The following is a 13,918-nucleotide window of genomic DNA, read 5'->3' on the forward strand; positions in this document are numbered from 1 at the left end:
GACAAAAATATGAAATCAATATAATTTTATTAAAACATATTGTATTTTATTACAACATATTGTATTTTATTAACCTACTTAAATTACTAACATGGTCAGTATTTATTTGCAAACAACACACATACTTACACATAATTACAATACATTGACACGGCAGGTACTGGTGGTTATTAAGGCTATATGGTTAAAAATACTGAATAGATATTCATGAAGTTTAGTATGCAGCAAGCCCATACTCTGGACTTTTTAACGGAATTGCCACGGTAAATGGATTTGTTTTAACCCTTAGCTTGAATGTGAACTGAACTCATAATTAGCGGTATGAGTAAAATAGCTTTATTTTTAATCATTAAATATGTATGTGTGAACTCTAGGGCACAAAAGATCTGCTTAAAATATTTAATATATTCAGACTTAAAATGGGAGTGTTACTGATAAAATTACAACCACTAAATGGTGTAAATGAACGCAATTAGGCACGGTAGTCTTGTGTGCACTCCAGGGCACAACAGTTTATCAAAATGGTTTCGTATAGTGTTACACACTTCCTGTATTGTTACACACTTCCTAAGATATGTATCATCATCATCATCACTCATCCTCGTGGGATCCTTGCATCACACTAGCGACGGTGTTGAACTGACGCGTGAGTGGCAGCGCCCGTAGTGCGCGCGGCTCCGACAGCCAGTCACAGTTGGACGAGCGCCCCGCCACCAGCCGGCCCAGGAGGCCGCGAACGCACTCCATCTTGTCCACTAGGATGCGGAGTTTGCTGTGGGGAAATATATTTATATATTAACCTGCTACCGTAACACCAAAAGACATTAACTATGAACGATCCTTAAACAGCAATACTTATCTTTGAAAACTGGCACTATTCGTAGATATCAGACAAATGCTGCTTAAGGGTGGGTAAAAATACTGATGTGTAGGAGGTGGTAAGTGGTAAAGCAGCAAGACACAATTAGAAAACTTATTCAACCGGTAGGTATAAAATCTGAGGCCTTATCACAAAAAGCTTAGATTACTTCAAGACAACCTTTAGGTGAAAGTATATGAGTTGTATGGTGGTGCAGGATTGGCCAGACTGATTAGCATCTGGCGCTGACTGTCCAGAGTTACAGAATAATAACTAGTTACCAGAATGCTCCCGCTGTATGTAAGCAAACAGGTAAGATACACTGATAGTTTCCAGTCGCGCAACCCTAAAAGAAAATAAATAAAGTAAAATAAATTGCAACTTACTCGTATAGCGGTCCAGGTTCCACCATCTCACTATCAGCAGTCGCTGAAGCGCGTCGGTCCCGCAGCTCCCCGAGCAGCGCGTCCCACTGCGCGCGCGCAGCCTCGTGCTCCGACTGTGGGGAGGAAAACTATTATAATAACATCTATCAAATAAAAAAATACAAGGTATAGGTAAAATATATGTAAGCCCGAAAATGAATACAGAATTTCAAAATTCGCGAAAAAAATACATTCTCCATAATAAAAAAGTCACGTGACCAACATAGTTTCTATGGAAAATGTTTTTTTTTCGCGAATTTTGAAATTCTGATTTCATATTCTGGCTTAGATATACCATGCTGCACATGTAGGTTTCGGATTAGTATACCCTTTTTGCAACACCCAGTTGTATATCACAGTAAAATTAAGAAAAATGAGTGTGCAGGTCACACTTCCAAGTTACCTAACTATTTTTAATTTCCGTATTTGCCCCTGGGAACATCATGAGATTGTAACTCTTACTTTATAAATGTACCTTATTTATAAAGTAAGAGTTACAATCTCATGACTATATGTAAGGAAGTTAACTATTAAATTAACACTTATAAAAGAAAATAATTAATACTCTCTTCTCTATGACTGCCTGAAAATGTGTGTGCCCCAGAGGTCACACCACCAAGACAGTAATCATTAGATTAACACTTTGTATGTGCACTGAAAGATTCATGGCTAGCCCAAGGGTTAAAATCCCATGATATGATTAAAATGTATTTGAAAGCCCTAGAGTTATGTAAGTGCCAAGTACAGGTGCATTCTTCTTACCATATAGATGAAGTGTAGGATATATTGCTGTGGTTTATAGTCTCACTAAAAAAGTTTTCATATTATATCAACACACTGAAACATCCTATAACTATGTAAGTAATGCAACACCCTGTACAAGAGCCCCTACCTGCTTCTCAACAAGCACGGAGTCCAGCTGGTGCAGCTCCAGGTCCAGGGTGCGGAGTCTGCGCATGCGCTCCAGGATACGCCTGGAAATTCAGACATTAATGTTTGCTTAAGGTTGGTAGACCCCGCCGCACCAACTTTATACTACTTACTGAGTTATATGAAATCCCTGGAGTATAACTGTTCTATACCAGGACTTTAGCCTATATTTTATATGAAGGAGAAGGTTAACAGGAAAACCTGAATTATAGTGAAGTCTTTCTAATAGTAGTTTCGTGATGGCTAAGTTGTAAAAAATTATAGTTTGTATCCTAATCCTATCATAAATGCGAAAGTAACTGTGTCTGTCTGTTACGCTTTCACACAAACACTACTGAACGGATTTTAATGAAATTTGGTATACAGATGGTCTAGACTCTGGGAAAGAACATAGGCTACTTTTTATCCCGGAATTCCCACGGGAAAACTTTTTAAGGCGAAGCGAAACTCGCAGAAACAGCTATTTACTATGAACTTACTCTTTTCTATCAACCAAGTCAGGACTCAGCTTGCTATCCTTACTACTGATCAGGTTTTGGACGGCACGACTCTGTGATAAACCTTTAGTGATTGCTCCTTCCAAGACTCTCTTCTGGATAGTTTCTTCTAAATCTGACGTTATGTTCGCTCCGTTCAGAACTCGGTCCGTAACTTGCGGTGTTGCTGGAATTGTAATAAATGTAATTATTCAAATAGCTCCCATTTGTTAAATAATAAATAGATGTTCAGTGCTAAACGGAAGGACCAGGTAGGATATCCTAACCTATCCGTTTAATGTAGGTTTAGGTTACCCAATACTATAAAAACGAATGCAGACTAGAGAGTAGTTGGGTAGGCAGTCAACCCGCTTTTAAGCTGATAATAAACTCTCACAATACTTACAGGCTGATATTTTAGCATGCAGCAGGCGGTATTTGGATGTGAAAGTGGTTAAATCTTGCAATTTCTTAGCAATAATATCTTCTTCAGTTTCTCTGACTTTAACACAAAATAACTGGCTTGATAAGTTCCGTAGGTCCTCATCTAGCTTACATCCGACCTCTTTTAATGTCCGGAACCCAGACATAGTTTTAGAAAATTTATTAAGTTACTTGAAAGTTGAATTATAAGGTAAACAAAACAAAACCGTTTTTAGATTTTGAATTTGAGGTTTTGTTTTGATTTTTGATGAACTTTTGACACTTGCTTGGTGTACAGCTTGACATTGTAAGAGAAGTGAAGTTAGCAATTTTTAATCAACCAATCACCGATCATGTCGGGCTACCAACATTAAAAGTTATATGATTTCCGCATCCGGATGAAACTAGAAAAGGATTCGTTCATAATTTAATGGGATCTACTCTTTTTTGCCAAACCATATTCTGTACAACTTGTTGTCGTGGCATATTCTGACATGTCAACAAACAAACTTTGACAAGTTGACACAAACAAAAACAATCAATGGACGACGACGACGGAATCAAAGACTACTATAGTATAATCGGAATAAGACTGTTGACTCAAGGTCAGAATCCGTATCGCAGATGAGCGCCATCTAGAAATCAAACATGGAACTAATCATACCATACTATACGTATAGGTAGGTAGGTAACCTGTATTGTATAGCTGTTCTATCAATGCCTGTTTTTTATTCAATCTGCTGACAGATTTCCTTACCAGAAGGAGAAAATAATATAATCTAGCAGATTGAACATAAAACAGACATTAATTATGCAGTCTTATTTCAGATAACAAACTGAAAAAATGATTTTTATGAATAAATAAAACAATATGTAATTTTTACGTCTTTTATTTTTTAAATAATACTCGAAAGCACTTTTCTTAATTTTATCAATTTAATATAGAGCTTTGAGGACAACTTAAGAAGAGCTTTTTCGTTTTCAGTCATAGTCTTGTATCGGCGACCTGGAATAACGATATTTTTTTTGTCAATTTATTGCATAATCAATATACCTACCCCGCAATCAGCCGCTCTAATTGGGGGCACATAATGGGGTCTAGGAGTTGTGTTCGGTATAATATAATTAATTAATATTTAAACTTACGAGATTGTGACTTCATTCTTCCACCAGCAGCTACAGGTCTTTCAGTTGTGTCCATGTTGTAACCTGTAAAACATATTTATAAGGTAAATATTAGATATCTTTTTTTTCATGGTTCTATACAGTCATAGTCATACACACTCTTAGAAAATGACAACTGTCCTATATGACATATAGTTGGACTTTTAATTAGATGCAGTAAAATGACGTTTTGTGGGTTATATCCTCCTAATAAATAGGGATGTAACTGAGTAAGAGTGGGCACACACTTAACGGTCCGGTCAGGGGCCGGCAAGAACAGGTTGACATTCATTTGTATGAAGTGACGTGACATTCTTTAAGAACGACCGATCAGAACGTAAGAAGTATGAAATTATGAGTTAGCTCTGGAATGATTAGATCTTCTGTGAACTTAATCACATCCCTATTGAAAGTCCAACTATATTAAAGTTAAAGACAAACAGTCTGCTGAGGACATACAGCAGAGGCCTAGTAACAGGGTCCCGTTGGCACCATTTGGGTGTGGAAAACTAAAAATTACAAGAGAATTAATATTATATGTGCAGTCAGCATCATAAGTGGCTATACACTTTTGTACCTTGTCAAAACCAAAAGTCATAAACCGTCAAGTTAGTCATCATTAGTGCCGGTAAATTTGGCAAGGTACAAAAGTGTATAGGGACTTGTGAAGCTGACCGTACCTACATATTATTATGTACATATTAACATGTGGTGTGGAATATTGCAAAGGGCATAACATCTTTATCTCAAGATTGTTGGATCAAATCCCAACATGAAAGGACTACTTGGCCTTCCATTATGATTTTACAAACATACTTAATATTTCCCTTTTATTATTTAATGAGAAATAGTAACATGTAACTTTGAGACTAAACCAGCTACCTCCTAAGCATAAATTTATGTCCTTATGTAAAAATAACCTAACCTAACCTTACCTTGTGATGTGCTAGGTACATCCATATGTAATAGTGGCATATTACTAATTGGTTCAGCAATCAGTAATGGTCTTCTTCTTCTATCATCTTCAACATCTCCTGTGAAAAAAAGGTATAATTATTATAATAAGTATTTATACAAAACATTTGATGACAGCAGTATAAATTGAGAATCAAAAGCAAATATAGATAACTAGCTTTTCCCGCGAGCTTCGCTTCGCCTTAAAAGTTTTCCAGAGGGAATTTCGGGATAAAAAGTATCCTATGTTCTTTCTCAGGGTCTAGACCATATGTATACCAAATTTCATTCAAATCCGTTCAGTAGTTTAGGCGTGAAAGAGTAACAGACAGACACAGTTACTTTCGCATTTATAATATTAGTTAGGATTAGGATTTAATGTGCCACAAACTTATCTGTTCCGGTGAGAGCGAACTAAATTGCTTACTAGTTCATTGTATATTGATATAGATTAGATGGGTTTATTAAAACCTCAAGGGCTAATTACCACTATGGGCAAACTTAAAATCTTATAGAATGAAGAAGTATTAGACATTTACTTGAACTGTCACCGGAACAGATAAGTTTGTGGCACTATAATGCTGAAATAATACATACTTGGTAAAAGACGTGAAGGCACTGCCATAGGACATAATTTTTTGGGGTAGAGGTATGTCTCCACAAAATGTTTTCGACAAACTCTTCTGTTCTTGTAAACATAATCCACATTTAACTCATTGAGGTCACCACCGATTCTCGTTATCCAAATCTCAAACAACTTATTGTTCTTCTTAGGATCTGGAAACGTGTGTAGGAGAGTACCTGAAAATATTCAATGTTCTTATCAAGTAAAGCTTAAAGCCAATAATAAAATGAATATAGAACTTGAACAAAAACAATAATTAATAAAGAAATCCTTCCCTACTGTTAGGTTGGACGAAATTTGTTGTATACTCTCAGACACCTTAAGCTACTGGAAGGGACAATTTAACCGAAAGACCTCCAGCTACCTATAGGTTCAGTTAATACTTGTAGGAGTCTATACTATAACCTATAAGTAACACTGGAAAAAAGTTTGCTTGGATAACTTATCATAACTTAAAATGTGATTGTCTTGGAAACCTTTTCAATCATGAAGTATACAAACTAACTTACCACTTCCTGCAACGACATCACAGCCAGGTACACAGCATTTCAGCCTGGACATGTTCACACCAAAACTTGAGCATAAAACAGAGTCCGTGGGAAAGCGCAATAGTTGTCGTTTATTAAGATATCCGTAAGAAAGTCCAATCGTGGGCAAAACAGAATCCGTAAGAGCAGCAAAGTCAAATAAAAGTCCAAAAGTATCGCAAACCAGAAATAAACAACGCAACAGAGACGGTTGTGAAAAAATTTCAAACTTAAAACTTGACGTTTGTGACATGTGACATATGTCTAAACTGCCAAAATTCAAACTCAAAATTTGACGTTTGCGACATGTGACATATGTCTAAACTGTCAAAAAAGTTTCATGTTTAATTCACAGCCGGCGCTGCTGGTAATGAAATATTTACGATCGTTTGTACTGAGTTGACATAGCATGGACGGAATTCCCGGATTTGCTGCGCAATAAGCCAAAAAACTGCTTCAACATCTAAATTGTACCATCTTAAATTCTTGATGACTTATAACACGTTTCCCTGAAGCCATCAATACCTCCAAACATGTTGGAAGACGATGCCAAATCGTGCCAAGTGTGGTATTCATTGCCAACCGAAGTATTATTCTACATTTTCCAGTACTTACCAGCCAGAGACCTGATTAAATGCCGCCAAGTATGCTGCCAGTGGAGGTATGTAATAGATGGGTTGGTAAAAAATGAGTTTCTATGGCGAGAACACTGCCGAAAAGACTTTGAATCAGTCTACCTTATGGCCCGAAACAACGCAAGGATTGGCATGACTTGGTTTAACTTGTACCGATCTCTCGCCCTCTGGCCGAAGTTGGCGACCGCACGTGACGTCATAGACGAGTTCGCTTCAGCTTCCAGCGTCCAGGAACAAATATTGGACCTGAGAGTGCTGCAAAACGGAAATGTTGCTGTGCATAAAAAAGGATCCATAGTCTACTATGATATTGAGACGTTGGAAGAGTCCAAGCGAGCACCGCTCATAGGCCACTACTTGAGATACGCGGAAAATTCAAAAGTTGTAGCTATCCTCGGACTTCAGTTGCACTTGTTCCTCATTCGTAAAGCCGTCTACAGCACTAAACAGGAAAAAAGCAGCACTTTTCATAACGTCAACCGTTTCTTTCTCAATGAACAGAAAGTGTATTTCTGCAATACGGATGATGAAATTTTTGTTGTGGACTTGGAAAAGCCTGAAATTCGAGCGGAATATGTGACAACGGTCACGGAAAACATCATATGCCTTTCCTTCAATGACAACCACATTCATGTACTAACATTTGCTAGAAATGTATATTCCATTGTTCGTAACCGCATGGCCTCCAGGTGCACTTTGGACCACTGCTGCAACTTTCTGCAGGTGCTAATAGATTTCGAGTTCTTAGACCAAATGGATTGGACCATATATAACCAGTGGATGTTCCTAGTCAACCGTCCGGTGCCTCAGGGGCCTTTGCAGAACATAAAAGTCATGAAAATATACGGAGATATGATCTTTGTTGGTTCCAACTGGGGTGTACTGCGTATCTACTACTACCCATACCGTGACGATGAGTTTGACCTGTACAGTGCAGAGCCCGTGAAACAGTACAATTTTATGGAAAGGCTAGACTGTCCGGTGCTGACCGATTCGTGTCCCATCATACAGATAGACGTCTTGGAATCAGAAGATGGCCATACAGTGCTAGCTGCGATGCCGAAAAAAATTGCTGTATTAGAGTTTGTTCACACTTTTAAGAGGACAGCATCGGTGGCCATGCTACCATATTACAGGGAAGTACAAAAAGTTAAGGTACTAAGAATTGATGACTCTGTTTGAAGCTACTCTACTCTCAATGACTGAATCTGATTAATCTTTAAAATCTTCTTTCAGAATTATTATGTAGGCCCTTACTATCAAAACTTAAACACATACTAAGTGCCAATTTCTCCATTGTCGGTTATCTAACCAACAGGCATTGATTTATAAATGAAATGTCATCTCCATATAAAATTCATGACAGATGTATCAAAAGTTAACCACTACTCCCTGGTTATGCTCTAACCGAGAATGGAGAAATTGGCACTAAATGTTGTCAGTTGGCGGTCAAAAGCCTTATAAATGTGTCAAATTTCGATTTTATTTTATTGATAGTAACACAATTAGTTTTTGGTTATTGGCATAGATCTTTGTCCAAAACTAGAGTTTGTGATTTGCTGCATTAAGTTTAACTCCTGTGAATAAAGAAGTAATATTAAAATGGCGGTCATTTCATAACAGCGAATATTGTTTCTTTATTCACAAATGTGATATACTTATCTCAATCAATTGTTATTTAATTATTAATTATTTTTAACGTACATGATAGGAGCTATCCTGAGGCCACTACATTTAAATTTAGTATCATTCCTTATTTATATCATCATCAGCCCATTTCATTTAAATGATCGGTGATAATCGGTTCTTCGGCATATTTGATAAGCACATTGCCAATCAGTTCTGTACGGGCCAATAGCCGTACATTTTGCTATGTTAACAGTTTTACCTTAGCGACCTAAATTAAGTCAGTTCTTGTCCGTCATCAACCGCGCGCGACACGTACTCATCATCATATCATTATAGAATAGTTATCAGTTTAAATAAATCAAATTATCATAAGTTATATACTTCTTTTATCATTTCTATCATCTTATCATATTGGTGTGTGGACCTGGCCCTCACATCAATTGGTCCTTCGAGCCTTTCGGACAGGCGGGGCTGACAATCGCGAACTTCGAACTTTCGGGACACGTGTTTGTGTAGCCTAATTACTTCATCTTCACTTACTATTATTACGAATTTATTAAATGTTGTTTGTTTACAATTAAATTGTTATAGAATTTATCGTTTAGTTTAAAAATTAAGCTCCCTAATGTTACTGGATTTGACCTGCTGAATCTATGAGGCTTTTTCTCTAATAAATTCTTTATTTGGATACCTACCTACTTAATTTTATCGATTTTCCATTGTCAAACTAACACACCGTCAAAGTTTGAATAAGAACAAAGGCGCTCTGTGAGTTTGACAACGTACAAAATGTACAGCTACAATCAAACTATAAAGTCCTGACATCAAAGAATGTGATTTTGTTTAGACTTTTTATGATCATCAGTTATTTACTTACTTTTGCATACATTTTAAAAATAAAAAACCGATTGATTACTTATGGTTTTTTTACGGATTTGTCCTTTAATAAATCTAATAGTGATGTAACGAATATTCGCATTCGCATTCGCATTCGCGAATATTCGCACTTTTTTGGATATTCGCATTCGCATTCGCATTCGCAAAATTTTGTGCGAATGTTTTGCGAATATCAGTAGATACTTTTTAGAAAAAAACTTTTTGAAAATAATGGTAGGTTAACAAAGTCAAAATCCATTCGTCTATAACTTTTTTTATTACAAGTTTTACTTTACCATATTTATTTACTTTGGAAAATGAAACTATAGATTTAGTTGATAGTTTCATAAGACCTAAACATAAATAAGCTCTTTAAACAATCAAAAAGCGTATTTTGACTATTGTCAAAATATATAGTGTCAGAGCAAGAGAGCCATAGATTTAAATAAGGTACGTGCGCCAAAGATGGCACTATTCCTAAGATGGCCAATTTCAAAATTTCAATCTTTTAGACGCCCGGATAAGTTGTAATTTCGAGTCATTTCGCTCTAATGTTTGGTTAGTGCCATAGAAAAAATAGCCTACGATTTACATCCTCATTTTTACAAACTTATTAGTATTTCTTAAAAATAAAAAACTATTTTCGTTTTTTTATTCAGACTTTCGTAGGTTCAATGGCATTCTGAAGAAGCTTAGCGTTGTTTGTATTCTTTTTTGATTTTTATTTTATTTAATTAGTTCTTGTCACCTTGTTCCTATGAAGGCCCACCACACGCGTTGCCAAGATAGCCCGGGCCTTACAGGACTATACAATATCAAAGTTTCTTTGGAACATGAAAGAGACAATGAGTGATTTCGGCTATATTTTTATTATTATGTTATATTCAAACACAGAAACTAAACTTTAAGCGTAGTTACAGTCTCTTAAGTATCTTCTATCCAATTTAAGTAATTATAAAATTAATAAAAATTCAAACATATTTTTTTATAAACCTATTAAAGCCAATATTTAAGCATTGTTTTTATTTTTGTGAATTACCTAGTAAAAAAACTGTTTATACTTTAAAAAATTGTTAGAATAACAGAAGAACATTTTTATTATTTTAATATCATTACAGACTTTTCTAATGAAGTTAGATTTAGTTTTGCTAAGCCTAAGATAGACCACCGTACTATTACGTCCAAAAAACGATAGTAATTGACTAATTAACAAAGAAGTTCATATTTTAGTTTATTTATTTATTTAAATCTTTATTGCACAATTATTACAAGTTTAAGTTTTAGGTAAAACATGGTTTTTGTTTTGATAGCATTTATAAATTACTTGATTAATATCGGGCCATGATAAGTGCCTATGTTCCTAAGAAGGCCCACATTAAAGGTGTTCGAAAATGATTGTTTCCGTAAAGAAGCTTGATTTAATCTGATGATTTATTTGTTGATTAATATTCAAAAATAAATGCAGAATATAGTAGGTAATCATGTTTATATTCTTAAATTGTTTCTCATTTTAATATTTTTTTTCTCATTTTTTATTTATTTAATTATTGCAAAAAATGGGCATTAAAAGGAGCACGTACCTTACGTTCAAATGTTTCGTGTTTAAGTCACCCTCAGAAACCGCACACAGTCGCAATGAGTCGAGATAAATAAAGGGTAACTACTTTAAAAAAAACTGCAACTGGTATTGGCTAATCTGATTCGGAATGCGCCTAGAACGGAACGTACCTCGTTCAGTACGAGACTGCCATCAAACCATACAAATGACGCCAAATTTGAACACAAACTGAATATTCGCATTCGCATTCGCATTCGCGAATGTCGATATCAGATATTCGCATTCGCATTCGCATTCGCGAATGTCCAAAAACACACATTCGTTACATCACTAAAATCTAATATATCTTAAACAATTAGTTAGGATCCACTTCCGTTTTCACGACTTTATAGTTGGACTGTACTTATGAAGCTGACTGTATTATTATTATTATTAAGATTTGGCTTCTGTATGGCTCAAAAAAACATTTTAGTAAATTTATAAAATATTTGTAAGTACAAATAATAATATAAAAAAATGTTTTGCAGCTTATTATAGCTTATTAAAGAGTATATTTTATTGGTGTGTTACATTAGTTATATTAAATACTTATGTGCAATAATCTATGTTATGTAAAGAAGCAATTTAAAGATGGCATTAATAATTAGTGGGTGTAGGAAGAAGTACTTATTTATCAAACCAACGTACAGACCGTCTAGTACGGGTTTTGCAATTTTGAAAACGAAATAGTTTAAAGATAGGTTCCGCTAGAGGCGCCACTGGTTCTACCTTTTTTGGCATAAGATTTTTTTGCCTAATCTCGTATTGCATAGTAACGTTTGGTCAAACTCTCGTTACGCCGAAAATCGTATGGCATAAATCTCGTTTAGTAAAAAGTTATTTCGCATAACATTGTTTAGCCTAATAATGGTATGGCCAAATCTTGAATAGCCTAATAATGCTATGGCATAGGTTTATACAAAGTAATAGTATTCGTTTGGCTTTAACTTTGACGGAGCGTCTCCCTACATAGCGCAAACTGGTGCCTTGTATTGTTTCCGCTGTTTGGAAAACGCTCCGCTTTGGTTTTGATGAACATGTGCACCTAACACGCTCCTCCTCGCTTTGCTCGTCGTCGCACCTATTTTTAGGTTTCGATCTCATGGGGTTTGTAATAATTATATTGGTCGTTAACTTTCGATTTTTTGATCATACAATATCGTGATTTTCGGGATGTAGGAGAAAAATACCACAATTTGTACATTTACTACATACTTAATATATTATTTATTAAGATAACATTAGGAGAAACAAGATTATACATAGGTATAGACGAACATAAATTTGAGCAAACGAAACTTAGGTGTTTAAAGATTGTGCCTAAAGAGTTTTAGACGAAACGAGCCTTATGCCACATAAGTCTTGGCAAAGTGATGGTTCGGCCAAAAAAGTTTAGACCATACGAGTTATGCGAAATGAGTTTTGGTCAATAAAGATTATGCCAGATGAGCGGAACCCGGCGCCACTTTGTATGCGAGAAAACGTAAACTTTTATAGTTTTCGATAAACTATCAAACCTGCACTAGACGGGCGGAATCCACTCTGAACCTCACATTATAATATACCTAGTTACCTCACGTAATCTGGTAAAAAAATATATACTTTAAAAAATTAGCATTATACATTATACAGGTGTTGCAAAAAGGGCATAAGTACTAAGCCGAAACCTACATGTGCAGCATGGTATATCTAAGCCCGAAACGGAAATCAAAATTTCAAAACCCTTTTTGCAACACCTGTATTATACCTACTATGATTGGTTGATATTTTTGAATAACTACCTACATTTTTTGTAATTTTTTTTAAAGTTTATTTATTAACAAACAAACATTAATTACTTAGTTTCTTGGAAATTGAGGGTTAGTGGTTTACCATTGGATGGATTTCAAAAAATATTACATAACATGTTACCTAAATAGAAAATTATTTGTGCTCGTGTGAGCCTAAATGTAATTTAATTATGCATGCTTGTGCACGGGTGTAAACAGATGTGGCAAACAATGTGCTTCTGTAAATAATATTTTTTTTTATATTTTAATTGACTCTTCTAAAACGTTCCTGTCGGTAGATCAACATTACTTACTTTCTATACAGGTGATTCTTTCGTAGATGCATATCCGGAAGTATGTTACAGAGCTCTTCATTCTGAACAACTTTTCTTATCTTCTTCTTCTTCTTGACCTTGGTACATAACGAAAAAAAAATGTTTCCCTATACAAACATTGGTTGTTTACTGTGTATGGGGAGTAGATATTTTTTTTCGAGAATATCCCAAGGTCATTATAACAAAAGTTGTTCAGAATGAAGAACTATGTAACATACTTCCGGATATGCAGCTACGAAAGACTCACCCTGTAGGTATAATCGCGAAAAGACTTTCATTAAATCCAACACGTGAATGAATGATAAAATGCCACCCTGTATTTTAGGCACTACTAAGTGCCAATTTCACCATTCTCGGTTATCTAACCGACAGGGATTGATTTATAAATTAAACGTCATCTCCATATAAAATTCATGACAGATGTGTCAAAAGTTAACCATTACTCCCTGGTTATGCTCTAACAGAGAATGGTGAAATTGGCACTAAGTTGGACTATGTATACATATAAGTAAGTAGCATAATTAGCTCAATTTTATGATCTGTAGAATGGTTTGAAATCATCATTTAATAAATAATAAAATGGATTTTGAAAGTAAAAACCCGGATTTATTATTATTTAAGTACCTACCTGCTTTTTTTAAGCTGACAGCCCTAGAAATCGTTTCACGGAATAATTTATCAAAACTCCTATCAC

General features: G+C 35.3%; 2 protein-coding genes across 2 annotated transcripts; one reads left to right on the top strand and one right to left on the bottom strand.

The window, feature by feature from the left end:
• Positions 1-591: 591 nt before the first annotated feature.
• LOC105382899 lies at positions 592-3,427 on the bottom strand. Its single transcript, XM_048624285.1, has 5 exons — positions 3,097-3,427; positions 2,694-2,877; positions 2,177-2,258; positions 1,246-1,358; positions 592-772 (listed from the first exon to the last, which is right to left on the bottom strand). The coding sequence occupies exons 1-5, from the start codon at positions 3,278-3,280 to the stop codon at positions 592-594; spliced, it is 744 nt and encodes a 247-aa protein (XP_048480242.1). The 5' UTR covers positions 3,281-3,427.
• A 131-nt stretch (positions 3,428-3,558) lies between these two features.
• On the top strand, positions 3,559-8,860 carry LOC125489177. The gene is made up of 2 exons (XM_048624058.1): positions 3,559-3,666; positions 6,796-8,860. The coding sequence occupies exon 2, from the start codon at positions 6,917-6,919 to the stop codon at positions 8,198-8,200; it is 1,284 nt and encodes a 427-aa protein (XP_048480015.1). The 5' UTR covers positions 3,559-3,666; positions 6,796-6,916; the 3' UTR covers positions 8,201-8,860.
• Positions 8,861-13,918: the final 5,058 nt, after the last annotated feature.

The sequence above is a fragment of the Plutella xylostella genome, chromosome 11, assembly GCF_932276165.1.
Source record: "Plutella xylostella chromosome 11, ilPluXylo3.1, whole genome shotgun sequence".
NCBI lineage: Eukaryota > Metazoa > Arthropoda > Insecta > Lepidoptera > Plutellidae > Plutella > Plutella xylostella.